General features: G+C 39.1%; 1 protein-coding gene across 2 annotated transcripts in view; it reads left to right on the top strand.

Moving 5' to 3' along the window:
* lman1 (lectin, mannose-binding, 1) overlaps window positions 1–21,709 on the top strand; it is a 63,763-nt gene that overhangs the window by 6,062 nt on the left and 35,992 nt on the right. For both annotated transcript variants that reach the window (XM_072252275.1, XM_072252274.1), the window contains exons 2-7: window positions 11,059–11,213; window positions 11,298–11,405; window positions 14,710–14,771; window positions 16,350–16,449; window positions 18,222–18,345; window positions 18,450–18,508. In XM_072252275.1, the coding sequence (XP_072108376.1) occupies window positions 11,059–11,213; window positions 11,298–11,405; window positions 14,710–14,771; window positions 16,350–16,449; window positions 18,222–18,345; window positions 18,450–18,508 (608 nt within the window). The remainder of the gene's footprint in view (window positions 1–11,058; window positions 11,214–11,297; window positions 11,406–14,709; window positions 14,772–16,349; window positions 16,450–18,221; window positions 18,346–18,449; window positions 18,509–21,709) is intronic.

The following is a 21,709-nucleotide window of genomic DNA, read 5'->3' as shown; positions in this document are numbered from 1 at the left end:
ACAGCACAGAAAAAGACTCTTTGGCCCTTCTAGTCCATGCTGAACCCTTAATCTGCCTAGTCCCATTGACCTGCAACAGGACCACAACCTTCCATACCCTTCCCATCCATATAAGACAAACCCATATCCACTACTTTTGCTGGCAGCTCATTCCACACTCTCACCACCCTCTGAAGGAAGAAGCTTCCCCCTCATGTTCCCCTTAAGCATTTCACCTTTCACCTTTAACTCTCGACCTCTTGTAGTCTCACCCAACCTCAGTGGAAAGCACCTGTTTGCATTTCCCCTACCTACACACCCCATAATTCTGTATACCTTAATCAAATCTCCTCTCATTCCCCTTATTTTGTGCTGGAGGAGGAATTTGGAGTCGATGTGCTTGTTGTCTTATTTAATGGACCACCTTCCTATTGAAGTAAACTTTACTCTTGATTCTTCCTTTTCCCTTTTGTGTGAGTGAGAGAGAGAAAATAAATTTGTATTTTTCAATTCTCTTTTAGGCACAAGCATATAACACAGCTAGGAATGTGGGCTCACCTGTATAACTTTGATAGTGGAATGCATCACTGTACCAGCTTACCTGCCATCAAGGACATGTATACAGAAAGGTGCTGGGAAAATGCCTACATTTATTGTGTTTTTTAAAACTATTTTCTCTATCTTAGTGTGTTTTATTTTGTGCTGCATTGGATCCAGATTAACAATTATTTGTTTCATATGTGTATTAGAAATGACATTAAAGAATTTTGAATTTTTTGGTGATTAAGTTTTGTGCAATAACAAGAAAGCATTTCAACATTTTTACTTAGAAGGTGAAGAAGATTTGGCCTGTCCATAATCACCAGCAAACTTCTGTTGATGTGCCTTCTGAAGGTATCCTGACTGGCTGCGCAATGGATTTGTACAGCATTTTGTACAGGAGCATCAGAAGTTGCAGAAATTAGTGGACTCAGCCTAATACATCACTGGTACATCCTTCCCACCATTGGAAGAATCTACGTGAGGTGCTGCCTCAGGAAGGCAGCATCTTTCATCAAAGATTCCCACCATCAGCCTTGCCAATTTCTTACAGCTACGATTAACCAGGAAGCACATAAGTTCCACACCACTTCCCTTCTGCTGTAACTTCTTGAACCAACCTACGCAACCCTAATCACTATCTCACTGTAGTAACACTATGACTATTTGACCACTTTGCACCACAATGGACTTTGTTTTAATTATGTCCTTTCTTGTATAATTTGTTCAATTTAACTTTCTTGTGAATGTTGCCTCTAATGTTTTGTAACTGTGATGCTGCTGCAAGTGAGTTTTCATTGCACGTGCTTGCACAGATAGTGATAACCTAGAGTTCAACTTTGAAACACTGCATCAAGACTGATTTGTGAAGGCTAAATTTTGTTTGGAGAACCTTTTCAAATACTTTGGAGTTGTCTTCTGCAGTGAAAATAGAAATGCCCATGATTGTTACTTGTGTGCTTCTAGAAAACATATGGTTACACTCTGACATAAGAAAAATTAAAGCTTGTAGGAATGAAGTCAAGAAGTTGCTTCTTGCTAGGAGTCTGGGCAATAGAAATGTGTATGCAGTTCACAGAATTCAAATTGAAGCTATCCCCAGCCTTCAATATTTTGAGGTTTCAACTATTTCATGGTATAAAGGCAGCATCTGCTTTATTTGCCCTTTTGCAAGCGTCTGAGAATGTTGGAATTGGTTTATTATTGTCACACGTACTGAGGTACAGTGAAAAGCTTGTCATGCATGTTGTTTATACAGACCAAATCATTATGCAGTGCTTTGAGTTTTCTCCAGTACATGTGGTCTCTTATTCTTACCATTTTGGTAAATCTCTACCGCACCATCTCCAAAGCCTTCACATCTTTCCTAGAGTGATGAACTCAGAATTGTACACCGTTCTGCAGTTGTAACTGAACCAGGCTTTGATAATAATTCATCATGTTGTCCTTGTTTGTTATGGTCTTCCTCCAGTCATAAACCCTGGTAACCATTTTCACAAGTTGTCCTGACACTTTTAACAAACTTTGCACACCCAGTCCACATCCCTCTTCTTATAAACCTTTTAAAATTGAGGCGTCTATTCCTACCAAAATGTACCACGTTATATTTCATCTACCACCTATCTGTCCATTTCTCCAGTGTTTTTATCTGGAAACACATGATGAACATCAAGCTCAATGACGACCTACCGATGCTCACCACTAAAATCAAGGCGAGAAGACTGCAACTAGTGGGGCACTGTCTACGCCACCCCGAGCTACCTGCCAGCCTAGTCATCATATGGGAGCCCAAGCATGGGAGGATGAACCCTGGACGCCCTCCCAAGACTATGGTCAATACGCTCCTAGAAGACAGCGGCACGGCTAATGTAGATGAACTGAACACACTGATGAGGGAGAGGGAGAAGTGGAGAGTCTGTCATCGTGCCCAACGCTGGCCCCTTAGGCCTGAGTCGATGTAGTAGTAGTAGTACAGAAACGCAATGTCGTGAGCATTTTCCACTTATCTAAACTACCCTGTGGCATCTTGAAATAAATTTCCATTATCCATAAGCTTATGTTTGCTAGTCTGCTTTTCTATACCTTCTTAGTAACAGTAGATGATAATTGTAGTAATTTGAAAATTATAGTTATTTTATTTTACTGAAAGAAAACTAAGGAAAGGTACAGGAAACTAAGTGTATAAGAAATAATTCAGGTGGGATGCACCTAAGGTTGCTGAGGGAAGAGTGGGAAATAGTGAATAGTACACTATTTTTAATGTAGCTATTCTGACATTTCTGAAGAAATTAATTTCTAGAAAAGCATTTAAGTGAATATGCATGAATTGATGGAGCTAAATTCTGTAGTGGTGTAGTGTATTTTTAGGGGCAAGGGCTGGTGTACCCTTTGATTAAGGTTCAAAGGTCCAATTTAATGTCAGAGAAATGTATGCAATATACATCCTGAAATGCTTTTTCTTTGCAAACATCGACAAAAGCAGAGGACTGCCCCAAAGAATGAATGACAGTTAAACATGAGAACCCCAAAGTCCCCCCCCCAGCTCCCCTCCCTCCTGTGCATAAGCAGCAGCAAGCAACAACCCCCCTCCCTCCAACAGCAAAAAAAAAATCAGCCACCACCAAGCACTCAAGTGTGAGCAGAGCAGTAGCAAAGACACAGATCTGCAGTTACCCCAAAGACTTCGCGTATCACCCGGCATTCGACATACCACAGGTTCCCTCTCTCCCTAATAAGGGAGAAGGAGATGTCTCCATTCTCTCCCCAGCGAGCGGGGGGATATAACAAACAACTCGCTGGTTTACGATGTTAAAAGTCCGTTATTTCGCTTTTTCCGAGCTCTGTTCCCAAAGATCTCGAAGATCCCGTGTCTTTGGGCACACAGCAGAAGATTTTCCGACTCCCCTGACGACACAGGGGTCTCCTACCGTGACACCGACCCTCAGTCCGCCCATCTCCAGAGCCTCGAGATCTTAGGCTTCCAAATCTGAGCTAGACTCTCAGGCCGAACCCTTGGCGTGCCAAACAACGACCAGTCCTGAAACCTCAAGAGCTAAAGAACTAAAGTCGATGTCTAACTGCAGGTCAGGGTCTTCAACAGAACCCTGAAAGGGAAACATAAAGATATTATAGATGAAGATAGAGCTGTTTCCGAAGATGCAAGCAAAGGAGTTGCCATTTAGTGCCATCTTGACTTCGCTCCTCCTCTCGCCTTTTGGTGAAAAATAGATTAATTAAGATCAATACCTCAGTGGTATAATAGTGAAATTCCATGAAGAAAACTACTGTTTAATTAGTTTTCAGAAAATTACTTAATGATTCAGAATCATGTTTAATATCACCAGCACGTCGTGAAAATTGTTAATTTTGCGGCGCATTACAATGCAATATATAATATATTTTTAAAACTATTACAGTAAATGCATGTGTATGTGTGGGTGTATATACATTAAGTAAGTAATGCAAGAACAGAAATTTAAAAAAGTAATGAGGTAGTACTAGTTCATGGGTTCAATGTCCATTCAGAAATTGGATGGCAGAGGGGAAGAAGCTGTTCCTGAATCATTGAACGTGTGCCATCGGGCCTCTGTATGTCCTTCCTGATGGTAACAGTAAGAAGAGGACACTTACTGGGTGGTGAGGCCCTTAAAGATGGTCATGTTTTCTTAAAATTGAATTTTGTAATTTAAAATACATAATTTCTTGATGCTGGTGCACTCTTGATGGTAATGACCATAGTTTACATAAAAGTAAAGGCATCCATTAGTCTTGCGAGACCATGGATCTGCGCCTGGAAAGTCTTCACTCTCCAGGGCGCAGACCTGGGCAAGGTTGTATGGAAGACCAGCAGTTGCCCATGCTGCAAGTCTCCCCTCTCCAGAACACCAATATTGTCCAAGGGAAGGGTATTAGGACCCATACAGCTTGGCACTAGTGTCGTCACAGAGCACTGTGTGATTAAGTGCCTTGCTGAAGGACACAACACACATTGCCTCGGCTGGGGCTCGAACTCACGACCTTCAGGTCACTAGTCCAATGCCTTAACCACTTGGCCACATGCCCACATATAGTTTACATATCTTTGTGTAAACTTCAGAGTAAAATTGTAAGCAAATCGTGAATCTGAATTTCAACAAGGAACTTTCGATACTACAGCAGCTAGTATGTGTTCACGTTAAAGCAAGAAAAGTAACTTGTCTTTAAACCTTGAAATAGGTGGAAGATGGGAATGGGCCATTTGCTACTTGGTAAATCTGGTTCCTCAGCAATTTTTTTGCTCTTTCTGCAGCTGTTATAGATATGAAAACCCAAATACTGACAGTTTCTATATTTTTTTTGCTTTGTTGGCTGCTTTTCATTTTGCATGAAATGCTACGTTCAAAAGATAATAAATATTTTCATTGTAGTTTCCTTGTGTTGTCATAAATGTACACATTAGCGATGCAGTGGATTCTGGTCAATTTGCCCATCGGTTAAATGGTGCAGCTGTTCATTTGGAACAGCTCTTAAAGATCTAAAATCAATTGTGAAATTAGCTGGGATTTCCTTCATTTATTTGGGATGCCACTTAATTGGGCAGGAGACTTGCCGAACAGTTTCCAACTAGCATCAGTCATATGAATTGTGTGTTAGTTAGACACTACACCTTGCTTAGAGTGAACAGTTTTTAAATAGCGTTAGTTGTGTGTGTGTTCAAAGAGCAGTGATTCTTGTCACTGATGATTGGTGAGAAATGAGCAGTTTTACAATTCAGAACTGCTTGGCTCATTGCGGTTTCAAGTATTAAGGTTTGGGGATACCAGAAATGACCATGAGTGAAAATGAAATGATTTCACTACTTCAGGCTGGGAACTACAAAGAATTGGAAGATATTGACAATCGTCATGAATGTTATAAAGAAAGTAAAGATTTCAAGGATGCAATCATCAATTATAATATGAAGCTAGTCCATAATTTGAACTAACTGTGCTGATTTTGTTCAATTAAAGTCAATCAAAAGAACACAGTGTACGCTAGATGAATTCCTCCATTGATGACGATAAGCCTAACTAATACAGTTTTTTAATACTGTATATTGGTAGTGTTCTAATTTGTTCTGTGTTCCACTTAAATACATAATTTGGTACTCAGTTAAATAGTAGTTTATTTTTTATACCCTTTTTAACTATTTCCATGAAACTTCAGCTAATTGGGGCAACTGCTTAATTGGGCCAAAATGTACTGGTCCCAATGTGTCTCAAATAGCTGACTCCATTGTATATAGCGTGAATATAGAAAGATCACATTTTGCTGTAGCTGTTTTAAACATTTTTTTAGTACAGGTTGACCACCACAAATCTGGAATGATTGGGACTGTGCAGTGCCAAATTAGTGATTTCTTTTTACTGAATTTACAGGTGGTTAGGTTAGGATTAGATAAATTAACACCTCTAACCCACTTGATGATTACCTCACCTTTGCATAATAAAGAAAAAGGAAAATGATATTTAGCCTTTAAAGAGCGTAATATTGCATTGTCCAGGGTTTGAATTAATGACGTACGGTTAGGTGGCTGGTAGATACCATAAACGTTCTTTACCAAAAGTTCTGTTTTTGGGTGTGCAGAGCAATTGCAGGGTAATATAATCAGTGGAAACATGCATAATTCACAACCACTGACCTTGAGTTGGGATTCACTTTAAGAGGCAGGTCTGGCATGATGATGTAACTACGTAAAGGGTTTTTAGCTCGCTTTGTGTTCAGGTTTTGGAGTTCAATAAAATGTGTTATGGTTTTTCTTAAATGTAAAGCAACTCACTTCGTTTTAGTTGTGAAATCCTAGAAAGTTATCTAAAAGCAGCATTATCTTATAATCTTTTTCCAGACCAACAGTGAGCTGTCACTTCTGAAACAAAGTAATGTTCAAACCATTCCAATGTAATGTCTGTTGTAATCTATCCTTTCTTTGTTGGCATGGTAAATTATTGGAAGCTGCTTCATACCTTTGAAATCTCTTGGGATGGAATCTTTTGCTGATGACTAACAACCTACACCTGGGGGTTCCTCAGCATTAGAGCAGCCCAACACAGTGATGAGATCTTTTCATGCTTTATAACCTGTTTGTGATTCTACATCTTCTTTAGTCAGTGTTTGTCTTGGAGTACAATGCCAATATAAGGTGGGACTTAAATTTTCATCAGAAACTAACTTAGCAAACTCGGCAAACAAGAGAAAATCTGCAGATGCTGGAAATCTGAGCAACACACACAAAATGCTGGAGGAACTTAGCATACCAGGTGGCATCTACAGTGGCATGCAAAAGCTGGGGCACCCCTGGTCAAAATTACTGTTACTGTGAATAGCTGAGTGAGTAAAAGATGAACTGATTTCCAAAAGGCATAAAGTTAAAGATGACACATTCCTTTAATATTTTAAGCAAGAAAACTTTTTTATTTCCATCTTTTACAGTTTCAAAACAACAACAAAAGGAAAAGGGCCCGAAGCAAAAGTTTGGGCACCCTGCATGGCAGTACTTAGTAACACCCCCTTTAGTTGGGGAGGTGTTCTTTTCATGAAATTCTGCACCTTTTTTTCTCCAAACATACCTTTGCTCATTGCAGCCAAAAAGTTCTATTCAAAAGGTTCAAAGGAACATCTAAACAAGCCTGATGCATTTTGGAAACAAGGACTGTGGACTGATGAAGTTAAAATAGAACTTTTTGCCGCAATGAGCAAAGGTATGTTTGGAGAAAAAAGGGTGCAGAATTTCATGAAAAGAACCCTTCTCCAACTGTTAAGCACGGAGGTTGATCGATCACGCTTTTGGCTAGTGTTGCAGCCAGTGGCATGGGGAACATTTACTAGTAGAAGGAAGAAGAAATTCAATTAAACGCCAGCAAATTCTGGAAGCAAACATCACACAGTCTGTAAAAAAGCCGAAGATGAAAAGAGGATGGCTTCTTAAACAGGATAATGATCCTAAACACACCTCAAAATCCACAATGGACTACCACGAAATGCAAGCTGAAGGTTTTGCCATGGCCCTCTCAGTCCCCTGACCTAAACTTCATCAAGAATCTGTGGATAGACCTCAAAAGAGCAATGCATGCAAGATGACCCAAGAATCTCACAGGACTAAAAGCCTTTTGCAAGGAAGAATGGACAAAAATCCCCCAAACAAGAATTGAAAGACTCTTAGCTGGCTACGGAAAGCATTTACAAGCTGTGATACTTGCCAAAGGGGATGTTACTAAGTACAGACCATGCACGGTGCCCAAACTTTTGTTTCAGGCCCTTTTCCTTTGTTGTTGTTTTGAAACCGTAAAAGATGGAAATAAAAAAGTTTTCTTGCTTAAAATATTAAAGAAATGTGTCATCTTTAACTTTATGCCTTTTGGAAATCAGTTCATCTTTTACTCGCTTAGCTATTCACAGTAACAGAAATTTTGACTGGGGTGCCCAAACTTTTGCATGCCATTGTATTGGATGGGGGGGGAAGTACAGTCAACTATTCGAGCCGAAACCTATCAGCAGGACTGGAGTAAAATAGCTAAGGAGTAGTTTTGAAAGGTGTTGGGAGGGGAGAGAGAAACGCCAGGCAATAGGTGGAATTTGGAGGGAGAGAGATGGAGCAAAGATCTAGGAAGGTGATTGGTAAAAGAGACAGAAGGCCATGGAAGAAATAAAGGGGGGGGAGGAGCACCAGAAGGAGGTGATGGGCAGGTAATGAGAGAGGGACAAGGGGATGGGAAATGGTGAGCGGAGGCAGAAATTTGAGAAACCGATGTTTCTCAGACTCAGCAGCTGCTTGCTTGTCTACCGTTTGTTTTTCACCACACACTGCACAAAATTTTATGTTATGTTGCTGCTTGAAACGTTGAAGCAACCCTTTGCTGTAATCACACTCTTAATCCAGTCCTAGTTCATGAAATAATTTTGCTCAATCTTTCACCATCTCTCCTGACAGTTCTACACCTTCACTGACGTGAAGTTTAAACTATTTTGAGAATATTATCTAGTTGTGAACATCTTCCGTCCTTCATTGTTTTCCTTATGCACATTTTTTTTGATTCGCTGTCAGCGAATAACTGGAGCGACTTTTCTTTTACTTTCTTTATATCATAAACTGTGGCAGAGCCAATGTTATACAAGTCGCATATACTTTTCACAGACACACCACTGTTAAGTTTTTTCAGAACTTCCACCTTATCTTGTATACGTAACGTATGGTGTTTGCACTTAACACCACAAGAAGCACTTCCTTTATTCAAGGAAGACATGACTTGGGCTAGATAAGCACAGGTTATAAAAGTAAATGCAGAATAACAGAAAGGAACAACTTGCTTCTTTTAAAGACGGTACCAACAACTGATTCTGCTAATGGTGCCATCAAATCAGTGACGATGGGTTAGCGCGGCAACTCAGGAAATTTGAAATTATGTGGTGAAAATTATATCCAACTCAGCAGTGGAACTAGATTACTGACTGCTGGATTCTAGGTGGTCGACCTGTATTTCATAGAATTTAGATTGGTTCCATTTATTTAGCTTAAGCGATCTGTAAGTTAAAATGAAATTTTTTTTTTCTGATACGCCATTAGTACGTATTAGCAACACAAGTGTAAAAACAACTTCAACTTGAAATACTAAGCTTTTTCTCCACAGATGCTACCTAACCTGCCAAGCATTTCTAGTATTTTACTTTTATTTTCCTGCTGATTTCCAGTATCTACAACTTCTTCTAGATTTCCATTTTGAGGATTTGAAACTTCTGAAACTACCTGGCGAATCATAAGATGACCATGCAGAGTTGTAGAAATTCATCAGATTAATACCCAATATAGGGAAGGAAATAATCTTAAAATCAAAAGCTGCACATATTTGAAATTGAATATTAATTTTCGTAAGGCATTCAACAAAGTTGATATGGAAAATGACAATGAATAGTTTTCACAGTGACCTGGCTAGTTTGGATTCAGAATTGGCTTGTCAACAGAAGACAGGCAAATGATTTTGAAAATGTGGAAGGGTAGGTTTGTGAGTTTACAGATAATACAGGGATTGGTAATGTTATGGATAGCGTGGATTGCCAAATGCTACAGCGGGATGTTGATCAACTTAACCTGGGAAAGTTTGGAGAGTTGAAATTTGAAAAATCAAATGTAAAGAAAGGAAAATTACATTGTTAATTACAGCAGTGGTCCCCAACCATCGAGGAAACGATATGAGTCAGCTGCACCTCTCCTCATTTCCTGTCACGCACTGTTGAATTTGAAACCCCCCCCCCCCCCCCCCCAGTCGGCCAGTCCACAAGAATGTCTTCAATATTAAACCAGTCTGCGGTTCAAAAAAGGTTGGGGACCCCTTAATTACAGAACCCTGAACAGAATTGATACATGCTAAAATCTAATTACTTCATTTAAATATATTTTGAAATGCTTGTGTTTATCATAATTTAGTATCATAGAAACATAGAAAACCTACCGCACAATACAGGCCCTTTGGCCCACAAAGCTGTGCCAAACATGTCCCTACATTAGAACTACCTAGGCTTTACCTATAGCCCTCTATTTTTCTAAGCTCCATGTAGCCATCCAGGTGTCTCTTAAAAGACCCTATGGTTTCCGCCGCCGCCGGCAGCCCATTCCATGCACTCCCCACTCTTTACGTAAAAAACTTACCCCTGACATCTCCTCTGTACCTACTTCCAAGAATCTTAAAACTATGCCCTCTTGTGTTAGCCATTTCAGCCCTGGGGAAAAGCCTCTGACTATCCACACGATCAATGCCGCTTGTTATTTGGTACACTTCTATGAGGTCACCCCTCATCCTCCGTCGCTCCAAGGAGAAAAGGCCAAGTTCACTCAACCTATTCTCATAAGGCATGCTCCCCATTCCAGGCAACATCCTTGTAAATCTCCTCTGCACCCTTTCGATGGTTTCCATGTCCTTCCTGTAGTGAGGCGACCAGAATTGAGCACAGTACTCCAAGTGAGGTCTGACCAGGATCCTATATAGCTGCAACATTACCTCTCAGCTCCTAAACTCAATCCCACGATTGATGAAGGCCAATGCACTGTATGCTTTCTTAACCACACAGTCAACCTGCGTAGCAACTTTGAGTGTCCTATGGACTCGGACCCCAAGATCCCTTTGATCCTCCACACTGCCAAGAGTCCTACCATTAATGCTATATTCTGCCATCATATTTGACCAACCAAAATGAACCGCCTCACACTTATCTGTTTTGAACTCCATCTGCCACTTCTCAGCCCAGATGTGCATCCTATCCGTCATCAAATTTGCATGATGTTCACAATCATCTAGTGGAAAACATCGGATTGAAGTTTGAATATCAAGAGATTTGGTTTAATATCATTCTGTTAACTTTAACTTGGTTTTATTTTTCAATATTTTAACTTTATAGAAATGCTCCCTGTGCTTGGTTGCTTACTTCAGCAGAGTCAGTGAACCGGGATGGTTTATGATTGGGTTAATTTGATTGTAGCCTTTGGAACAAGTTGGTTTAATCATTCTATATATTTTCCTTGTTTTACTTTAGATGCAATACCTAGTGCAGACCAAGTCAGGATAACACCATCACTAAAAAGTCAAAAGGGATCTGTTTGGACAAGAAGCAAACTTAGCTTTGAAAATTGGGAAATTGAAGTTACTTTTCGCGTGACAGGAAGAGGAAGGGTTGGAGCTGATGGACTGGTAATGACAATTAAAAAATATATTATTTTGTATTTTTAAAAATTGTGGAATTTACAAACCTAATTTGCTTTCCTTTCATATCAGGCAATCTGGTACACGGCAGGTCAAGGCTTAGATGGTCCAGTTTTTGGAGCAGCTGACTCATGGAATGGTCTTGGCATTTTTTTCGACTCCTTTGATAATGATGGAAAGGTATTTATAAATAATTAATTTCATAGGTTAAAAGTTAATTTGACTCATTTAAAATAAAGTCTTCCAAATATAGTAGGTGCATTGTATTTCTTCCTCTTGTCTAGCCAGCTGGGAGTGTACCATTTCAAGAAGACTTTAGAAAATAAAACCTGACTTGGACTCAGTTATGTGGATCAAGTCTGTGTGATGTCACAGATGGATTTTTCCCACCCCATCTTTATATTCATTTGGTGTTCAAAGATGTCATCCGTATTTTCTTAGGCGAATAAATATAAAAATTGACATTTTCATTCATAATTGTACTGACTGCAGTTCTACAGCATTTCCAAAATTTCTGCAATCCTCTGGTTTCACTCAAATATATAGCAATACATTGAGAGAATTGACTTTTCACATCAAGGTGTTTAAAATTTGAGAACTCTTCAAATGAAAAGGATTTTGATATATTTATGGTAATTGTAGAGCCCAGATTCAAGGGAAATATCTATTCAGTGCGCAGTTCCATTTACTTACGGCCAAACATAAATGAGATTTTTTTTTTCATTTGATGGATCTAAACCTACAAAATAAGGTAAGTTCTTCCTCAGAAAAGGTGACAATTACTTTAATACTAGATGTCTCAGCATTTGTTAGCTGAACTTGACTTAAGAGTACAAGTTCAAGGTTTGTATCACATTCCACTCAGTGCTCATCTGTTATAGCATTCATTGCAATGTCGTTGGATGCTATTGCTTTGTAATGCAATAAATTTTCCAAGAAGCGGCATTCCCCACTGACTCCCTTGCTGCCAATTTGTTCTATTTGCCTTTTTTATCTGCACACATCTTTCATCTACCTGCTTGTCTTCCAGCTCTTCCAAATCACCCTTCCCTTTCCTGACACATGTGCTGTCCATTATTTTGCGTCCTTTCCTGACCACCAATCACTTTGGGCTCACGCCTCAGCTTTCTGCTGAATTCCTCCAGCAATATTGTTTGTTGCTTCTGAATTTTATAACTGTAAAGTTACTGCATGGATGAAACCTTTTGATTTTATAAATATTGCTGTTTTAAACCTCTCGTTTGCTCTATATTTTTGTTTTAACTGATGCCAAAGAGTTTTGCTTGGATAAAGTAAATATTTCTTTTGAATATCAATCATGTACAAATGCTAATTATTGAATCAGTGTATTGAAGTTGGTAAATAAGTTGTTGTTAATTTTTAAAGCAAAATTCACCCATGTGAATTTAATTTCCCAAATATTGATTGGCATCTCCCTAGAGCAAGGAGTTTAGATGGGGTGGAGTTTGTTAGGTGTGTTCAAGAAGGTTTCCTGACACAACATGTAGATAAGCCTACAAGAGGAGCGGCTGTACTTGATCTGGTATTGGGAAATGATCCTCGTCAGGTGTCAATCTCTCAGAGGGAGAACATTTTGGAGATAGTGATCACAATTCTTTCTCCTTCATCATAGTATTAGAGAGGGATAGGAACAGACAAGTTAGGAAAGCGGTTAATTGGAGTAGGGGAAAATACGCAGCTATAGGCAGGAACTTGGAAGCATAGATTGGGAACAGATGTTTTCAGAGAAATGTCGCAAATGTTCAGGGGATAATTGCGTGGCGTTCTGCATAGGTATGTTCCATTGAGACAGGGAAGGGATGGTAGGGTAGAGGGACCGTGATGTACAAAAGCCTGTTGAAAATCTAGTCAAGAAAAGAAAAGCCTATGAGGGGTTCAAAAAAATTAGGTAATGATGGAGATCCAGAAAATTATAAGGCGAGCAACAAGGAGCTTAAGAATGAAATTAGGAGAGCCAGAAGGGGCCATGAGAAGACCTTGGCAGGTAGCATTAAGGAAAACCCCAAGGCATTCTACAAGTATTTGAAGAGCAAGAGGATAAGACGTGAGAGAATAGGACCAATCACGTGTGACAGTAGATAAGTGTGTATGGAACCGGAGGAGATAGCAGAGGTATTTAATTGAGTACTTTGCTTCAGTATTCAATACAGAAAAGGATCTTGGTGATTGTAGGGATGACTTACAGTGGACTGAAAAGCTTGAGCATTTAGACATTAAGAAAGAGGATGTGCTGGAGCTTTTGGAAAGTATCAAGTTGAATAAGTCACCGGGACCGGACGAGATGTACCCCAAGCTACAATGGGAGGCGAGGGAGGAAATTGTGAGCCTCTGGCAATGATCTTTGTATCAACAATGGTGATGGGAGAAGTTCTGGAGGATTGGAGGGTTGCAGATGTTGTTCCCTTATTCAAGAAAGACTGGTTGTATGTGGGTCATATTCTGCATGGAGGTCGGTGACCAGTGTTGTGCCTCAGGGGTCTGTTCTGGGACCCCTTCACTTCATGATTTTTATAAATAACCTGGATGAGGAAGTGGAGGGATGAGTTAGTAAATTTGCTGATGACACAAAGGTTGGAGGTGTTGTTGATAGTGTGGACGGCTGTCAGAGGTTACAGCGGGATGTCGATAGGATGCAAAGCTGGGCTGAGAAGTGGCAGATGGAGTTCAACCCAGATAAGTGTGAGGTGGTTCATTTTGGTATGTCAAATATGATGGCAGAATATAGAATGGTAAGAATCTTGGCAGCGTGGAGGATCAGAGGGATCTTGGGGTCAGAGTCCATAGGACACTCAAAGCTGCTGCGCAGGTTGACTGTGTGGTTAAGAAGGCATACGGTGCATTGGCCTTCATCAACCGTGGGATTGCGTTTAAAAGCTGAGAGGTAATGTTACAGTAAAGGACCCTGGTCAGACCTCACTTGGAGTATTGTGCTCAGTTCTGGTCACCTCACTTCAGGAAGGACGTAGAAACCATAGAAAAGGTGCAGAGGAGATTTATAAGGATGTTGCCTGGATTGGGGAGCATGCCTTATGAGAATAGGTTGAGTGAACTAGGCTTTTTCTTCTTGGAGTGACGGAGGATGAGAGGTGACCGGATAGAGGTGTATAAGATGATGAGAGGCATTGATTGTGTGGATAGTCAGAGGCTTTTTCCCAGGGCTGAAATGGCTAACACGAGAGGGCACAGTTTTAGGGTGCTTAGAAGTAGATACAGAGGAGATGTCAGGGGTAAGTTTTTTTTTACACAGAGTGGTGAGTGCATGGAATGGGGTGGAGGTGGATACGATAGGGTCTTTTACGAGACTCCTGAATAGGTACATGGAGCTTAGAAGAATAGAGGGCTATGGGTAACCCTAGATAATTTCTAAAGTAAGTACATGTTTGGCACAGCATTGTGGGCCGAAGGGCCGGTATTGTGCTGTAGGTTTTCTGTGTCCCTATAAAATTTGTTTTGTGACTTGCAGAAAAATAACCCAGTAATACTTGTCGTTGGAAATAATGGGAATCAACTTTATGATCATCAGAAGTAAGTCTACTTTAATTTTTTTACAATTTTCTTAACTATGTGCTACATCTGACCTGGCATTACATTCACCAAGTACAGCATCAAATTTTGTCAAGGGCTGCATTTCCCAAAGTGGGTAGATGTTTGTTTTGGATATATGTGTTGGTCATTTTACAATCTTGTTTTCCTCTATCTTTTGCTTTGACACTTAACATTTGTTAGCAATGAAAGGCGGCTGGGGGGGAGATTTTGAATCAATTCATATATCCTCCAGGCATTAAGTAGTTAACATTGTCATTCAACCTATTCTGAAATTGTAGATGTTCCAACAGATAATTTGCATAATTGGTAAACGCTTAAAAGATGTTTGTCTAAGTCTTCACTATGCTGAGCTCACTCATGGCTGGATCATTGTGCTATGAATGAGTGAAGTATGAAGGCCCCACTCAATCTGCTACATTCAATTCATTGAATATTAATGACTCCTTATCAGTAAGAGATCCTTTTATAGCAATATCATATAAATCTTAATAAGAAAACAACTTGAATGTCTTATTCCTGTACTGCATTACATATACTCCACATAGCCAGTTTAATCCTGGGACAGTGTTCTGACCACGCTGTTGCACTGATGCACTTTAAGTTGAGTGGGGATCTAGTATGTTTTCTGTTGCTTGACTGATCTACTTGATACCCTGATCTGTTCTAACATTTAACCATTAAATTATTCATCTCAGCAGAACCAGCTGTCAGAATTTTTTGTCTGTAAGTGCAACTTTAATAAGCATATAAAAAAAGCAAGATATGATTAATCATGTGATCTTAGAAACTCTTAAGTGATTAAAATAATGGGAACAAAGTAGGTAGGCCAGCATCTCAATCCTGAATTAAAAATCCATTCTGGGCCTCCATGCTCCTTTCCCATATCTCTCCATATCCCCAGAACATGCAACACAAAACAGTACAAGCACTTCAGCCCATGATGTTGTGCTGACCTTTAAAGCTACCCTAAGGTCAGTCTAACTTTTCCCTACATTTTTCTTTCATTTATATGCCTGTCAAAAAGTCTCTTGCACTTTAAGTATTTGTCAGTCTCCTTGAATACATTGGATGCCCCTGCTTCCACAGCTGTGAGGTAGAGAATTCTAAAATAAATCACTTTATTTGAAGATACAGCACAGTAGCAAGTAGCAAGCCTTCCCAGCCCAATGAGCTTGTGCTGCCAGATTATACCCATGGGACCAATTAACCCGCTCACCTGTACGTCTTTGCAATGTGAGAGGAAACCCATGCAGTCACGGGGGGAACGTACCAGCTCCATACAGTGGTGGAATTAAACCTCTGTTGTTGGCACTAATACCTTTTCAATAACCACTACACATGTGTGCTGCCCTTTCTCTCAAGGCAGACTCTCATCTACTTTTTCGGAAACAATGCCACTTGCTTATTGATACAACAGGAAATACCTTGTCAACTTCCTGAGATTGACATGAATATTGATTTTTCTTTTTAAATTCAGAATTGAAGTATATGTATCTAAATACAATTTTATGTTCATCATGCTATGTGTTTGACTGCCACATTCATTTATGTCTGCAGTGATGGTGCAACACAAGCATTGGGTTCTTGTTTAAGAGATTTTAGAAACAAGCCTTACCCTGTAAGAGCCAGAATTATCTACTACAGAAAAATACTGACCGTAAGTTTTCTTTGCTTTAACATATACAAAATAAATTACAGCCTTGAGATTTCGTCATTTAATCAAACAAATCTAGTCTGAACAGATAAGCTGGGAATTACTGTTGTTTTGAAGTTCTTCGGTTATTCCCAAGATTCAGAAAGTAAATTTGTATGTTTTGGAAAGCTTTCCTAATGTTGAATAGTTGCAGAAATAACATTTTCTGCTGGGTTTCAAATGTGTCTTGTATAACTTTCACTTTTTCATCTGTCTCCTGTTGCATGTCCTATAGTTGTAGCATATTTCAGCATTTTCCTTGTCATCTAGTGATCTATGATTTTGTTCATAAGAATTTTCTCAGTTATTTTTCTTGCTTTCATTTTAAAATCAGGGGTTTAATGTGATTGGCAAAGATTATATGCCACTGTATTTTTATTCCTTTATGTTAAAAGTTTTCTTTTGTTCCCCCATTCTTAAAGAATTTGTTTTTTTTAATGTTTACCGATCTTGAGTATTTCTGATTAAACCTTATTAATTTCTTCTGAAATATAAAAAAAATTATATTCAGCCCATTGAGTCCAGCATACTGCTTTTTTTTAATCAGTCCTATTTGTCTATTTCTGCTACCTGCACTCTTTCCAGTCCTGATGAAGGGTCTCGATCCAGAATGTTGAGTCTCCGTTCCTCTCCTGAGTTCCTCCAGCATTTTAAGTGTGAAACTCTTTATAGTTCTCATTTAAGCTCTGTTTTCTACCTGTGTGCATGCATGGCAATTTTCAGTAGCCAGTGTGAATAAATTCTTGTTCAAAACAAGCATAGTCTCTCCTGGATTTTTCGTGATTGGAAGTCCTAAAGTCATACTTTTGCTGCTTAGAATAAAATGCTTGGGATTTTCCAGTTTGTTGACTAATTAAAATTATTTTCATACATGTCATTTCATGGGTTAAGTTGAGCATCCTTATTTATAAAGGCATGAGAACATAAATAAAACAGAATTACTTTGAGTAGGCAGCTTCTCATTGAACTATTGTTGCAGAACCCATTTTATTTATGGAATCACCAAGCTCTGAACAACTTTAACTTTACTTTCAAAACTTTGAGATCTAGATTTTAAATAAAGAATGGTTTTAATATTTATCACCAGGGTAGCGTTTTTAGTGTGACTACAAGTGGTGTAGGAATGTGCTGAGTTCTCAGTATCTGGATAATTTTACTCTTGTCATTGATAGACAAGCTTATAACGTATTTTTGTTATTAATCAAAATATATTTTTAAACTGTTGAACTGTATTACAAAGACTTCCTCCAATATATTTCCAACAAATTCTGGCAATTTAGTATCAACTGGTGAGGTAAGGTCTCCATTGGTTGAGGTCGACCATGAATGTTGTGTCCTAGCTGTCTACGTGATATGATACAGAGAGCAAGCTGTTGCCCATGCAGTAGGCTTCCCCTCTCCATGCAGCTAATCAAAGGAGCGGTGGAGACTGATGCAGTTTGGCACCAGCGATGTCACAGGAGTTGGAAGTCAACATTGAACTAAAAGTAGGACTGCCTTGGGGTCTCCAGCTCTGTATTTTTCATCAGGGTTTACTCTTGAAGTTTTCCCTGTGACTGGGTATAGCTGCAAGGCTGTGGATGTTTGAGTTCAGCGTTTTCCTTTTCCTAGTTGAGCTGCCAAACACAGCGAACAAGCCCTATCTGCTACCCAAGAGATTACTTTTTAAGTAGTTTTTAATTGGGTCACTTGGTGATGCATAGTAAGACATTCATATTTGTCTGTTGCTGTTGTAGGTAATGATACATAACGGCTTTACTCCAAATAATGATGATTATGAACTTTGTGCAAGAATAGAAAATTTGTCTCTTCCATCTGAAGGTTATTTTGGAATTTCTGCAGCCACTGGGGCCCTTGCAGGTAATGTTTGGTCTTATTTAAGGTAGTTTTTTTAAATAAAACACATTGGCTTAGAATGGACTTCAGTTGATTTTAAAAAAATATATTTTTCTGTTTCTTGACAGACGACCATGATGTCTTGTCTTTTCTGACATTCAGACTTTTTGAGCCTGGAAAGCCAGTGGTAAGTTTTTAGTTAATTAAGACAAGCCAAAGCTGACTTTTTAGCCATGGTAGTGTAGTAGTTAGCACAATGCTATTACGACTGGTGATGTCGGAGTCTGGAGTTTACTTCCAGCGTCCTCTGTAAGCAAGTTTGTTTGTTCATTCCTGTGTGCAAGTTTCCTCCGGGGCGCCAGTTTCCTTCTGCAGTCCTAAGGCGTGCCAAACGGTTGATTAATTGGTCATTGTAAATTGTTCCGTAATTATGCTGGGGTTAAATCATGATGGGTTGCTGGGTGGCACGGCTCAAGGGCCTATTCCATGCTATATCTAAATAAATAATAACAATAAATAAAAATTAAGTATTGAAAAAATGCAAATGTATAGATGCTTAATAAGAAATGGATTTCCTTTTTTCTCCATGTGAGTTATAGAATAGGTAATTTGCCATAATGCCATGGTATTTTTAAAAGCTTGTATGTAGTTAAGTTCAGAGTTCAAGAGACTTCAGTGAGATATAGTGTGCTAAACATTAAATGTTATGAATTGCCCTTGGTAAAATGCAAAGACCAGTTTTAACTATGTTAAATTATCTAAAGAGCAGAATAAATCCCTCAAGTCCTGGTATTGTTGCCAGCAAGCATGACCTTGGCTTGCAGAAACTACTGAAAATAGTTTGGGTTAGATTGCCGGTACCTTGCATCAGTAATGATCTGCTACAAATCCTTTAGATTGGTGGGAAAAGAACAGGGCTCGTACCATCCGATGTGCTCCATCACTTTTTTTGCTGAATAACTATAGTCACACATTCTTGCTCTTGCTTATAAGCCTTCTCCTACACTTGGTAGATTTGGCAACTTCTTCGGTGATGTAGTGGGTTACATTAATAGATTCTCATGCTGATAATCAGGAATAAGAAAGCAAACTTTTAATTATCCTTTTAAGAGTAAAGATTGAAATCTGTCAGACCTTGTGCAAAGTAAGTAGTCTATCATTTGTTATTTCAAAATATTTGTGAAAGAATTACAAAGGACATACACTAAATTAATTTTTAACTAAATTTTGTTTCTGATGCTCAGTAATTTGCTATGCAGTGACTATTACTGTAAAACTTAACCTAAATAACTGGTTCAAGATTTGAAAGCATCTTAGCAGCAGAACTGGTTTGAGAGAAATACAAGGTTTACTGAGTTTCAGGGTTCTCCCTTGAATGCATTGGAAAATGGAGGAACAATAAATTACTGGCAACAACCAGGATCTGTACATTAAACTGGCATACCAGGAGATTTGAAGTTGTTGGTTTTATTTAATTTTAATAAGGAATGCTAAAGTTGCAATTTAAATTAATATCTCACAATCCTGGCTGATGGTTTCTCTAAGGCCGAGGTTCCCAACCTTTTGTATGCCATAGACCAATAACATTAAGCAAGGGGCCTGTGGACCCCAGATTGAGAAGCCCTGCTCTAAAGTATTGATCAGCTTCAGAGTTAAAACTGTAAATAAAGGACTGTTAGTAAGCAGCTACACACACAAAATGCTGTTGGAACTGAGCAAGCCAAGCAGCATCTATGGAAAAGAGTACAGTCAACATTTCAGGCCGTGGCAAGCAGCTGTTCATTTTAATAAAATTCTAGTTCTCATTGCTCCAAAAGGTTTGATTAAAAGATAACACTAAAGCAAATAAACTGACCTGACCTTCAAAACGTTCAAGGCTACAAGCCTTAAATCTGTGCCAGTGGGCAAAATGTTTGATTGTTGGCTCCAGCGAGTGGGGAGAGAAGAAAAATAGAGTGAATACATCAAATATGTCAAATAAAATTGGCAAAATAGACAACTATTTTTTCAAATCTCTGGAGGTATTGCTCAAACCATATAGCTGTACATATTCTTTTTTCAGCTTTTTGATTGATCGTGGTATGGTTTTAATCAAACAATCACTGGAACATTATGCATTTTGTGTGAAATATGGATTTTAATAATCTCCATATTTTGGATATTTATGACTTGTTCTGTGCAAAATGTAAACAATAGACAAATTGCAATGATATTTATTAGCAACACCTACGAAACAAAAAGAGGTTATTCATCAATTCTATAATTATTTTATTACCACTTCATCGAACACTGTGGCACAGAATTAGACCCTTTGGCCCATTTAGGCATGCGGAAAAATCCTACCTAATCCTATCAACCTGCACCCGGACCATAGCCTTCCATAACCCTTTCATCCATGTACCCACCCAAATTTCTCTTAAATGGTGAAATTGAGTCTGTATCCACCACTTACACTGGCAGCTCGTTCCACACTCTCACCACCCTCTGAGTAAAGAAGTTCCCCGTCATGTTCTCCTTAAACATTTTACCTTCATTTTTTTTTTCCAGAATACTTTCATGAGGTTTCAGGTGAGATTATTGTGCAAATTTAAAACATGGGCTTTTGCCATAAACTGGTGATGTGCATGGAGAACAGGTGGCTCACAGAAAATAAATGCTTTTCTGAGTGGCAGTGATTAGTGCAGTGTCATAGGGATCAGTGCTGAGACCTCAGATATTTTTAAGTAGTGGTAATGATTTGCAAGAGAAAACTTAATGTCATATCTCCCAGTTTTCAGGTGAGGCAAAGCTTGGTGGGAGAGAGAGCTTTGAGGATGCAGAAAAGCACCAGGTTGATTTAAACTAATGGAGGTGGTGGGCAGATATAATGAGGCTAAATCATAAACAAGAGATTCTGCAGATGCTAGGAATCCAGAGTAACACATACCAAAAGCTGGAGAAACTCAGCAGGTCAGGCAGCATCTATGGAAAGGAATAAACAATCGATGTTTGGGTCCTCAGGCCCTGATGAAGGGTCTTGACCCGAAACATGGACTGTTTATTCCTTTCTATGAATGCTGCATGACCTACTGAGTTCCAACATTTTGTATGTGTTAATGAGGCTTAAATGCAAGGCCATCTATCTGGCAATAACAGGCAGGCAATTTGTTATCTGAAAGGCAGTCCTTTGGAAAAGGGGGGATTTCAAAGTGTCTTTGTTGTCCTTTTGCCATGTTTACAGGTATAGGGATGTTATACTGCAATTGATCAGTGCCTTGGTGACTCCATGTCTTGCTTGTTGATCTGATTATCCATAACATAGAAGGATATTCTTACTATGGAGAGTTTGGTGAAAGTTGACCAGATTCTGGGTAGTAGGATTGACATGAAACAATTAGGTCAATTAGAC

This window comes from Mobula birostris, chromosome 3, assembly GCF_030028105.1.
Source record: "Mobula birostris isolate sMobBir1 chromosome 3, sMobBir1.hap1, whole genome shotgun sequence".
In the NCBI taxonomy this organism is placed as follows: domain Eukaryota; kingdom Metazoa; phylum Chordata; class Chondrichthyes; order Myliobatiformes; family Myliobatidae; genus Mobula; species Mobula birostris.
Note: the sequence above shows the minus strand (reverse complement) of the source record. Positions and strands in the feature narration are given on the sequence as shown.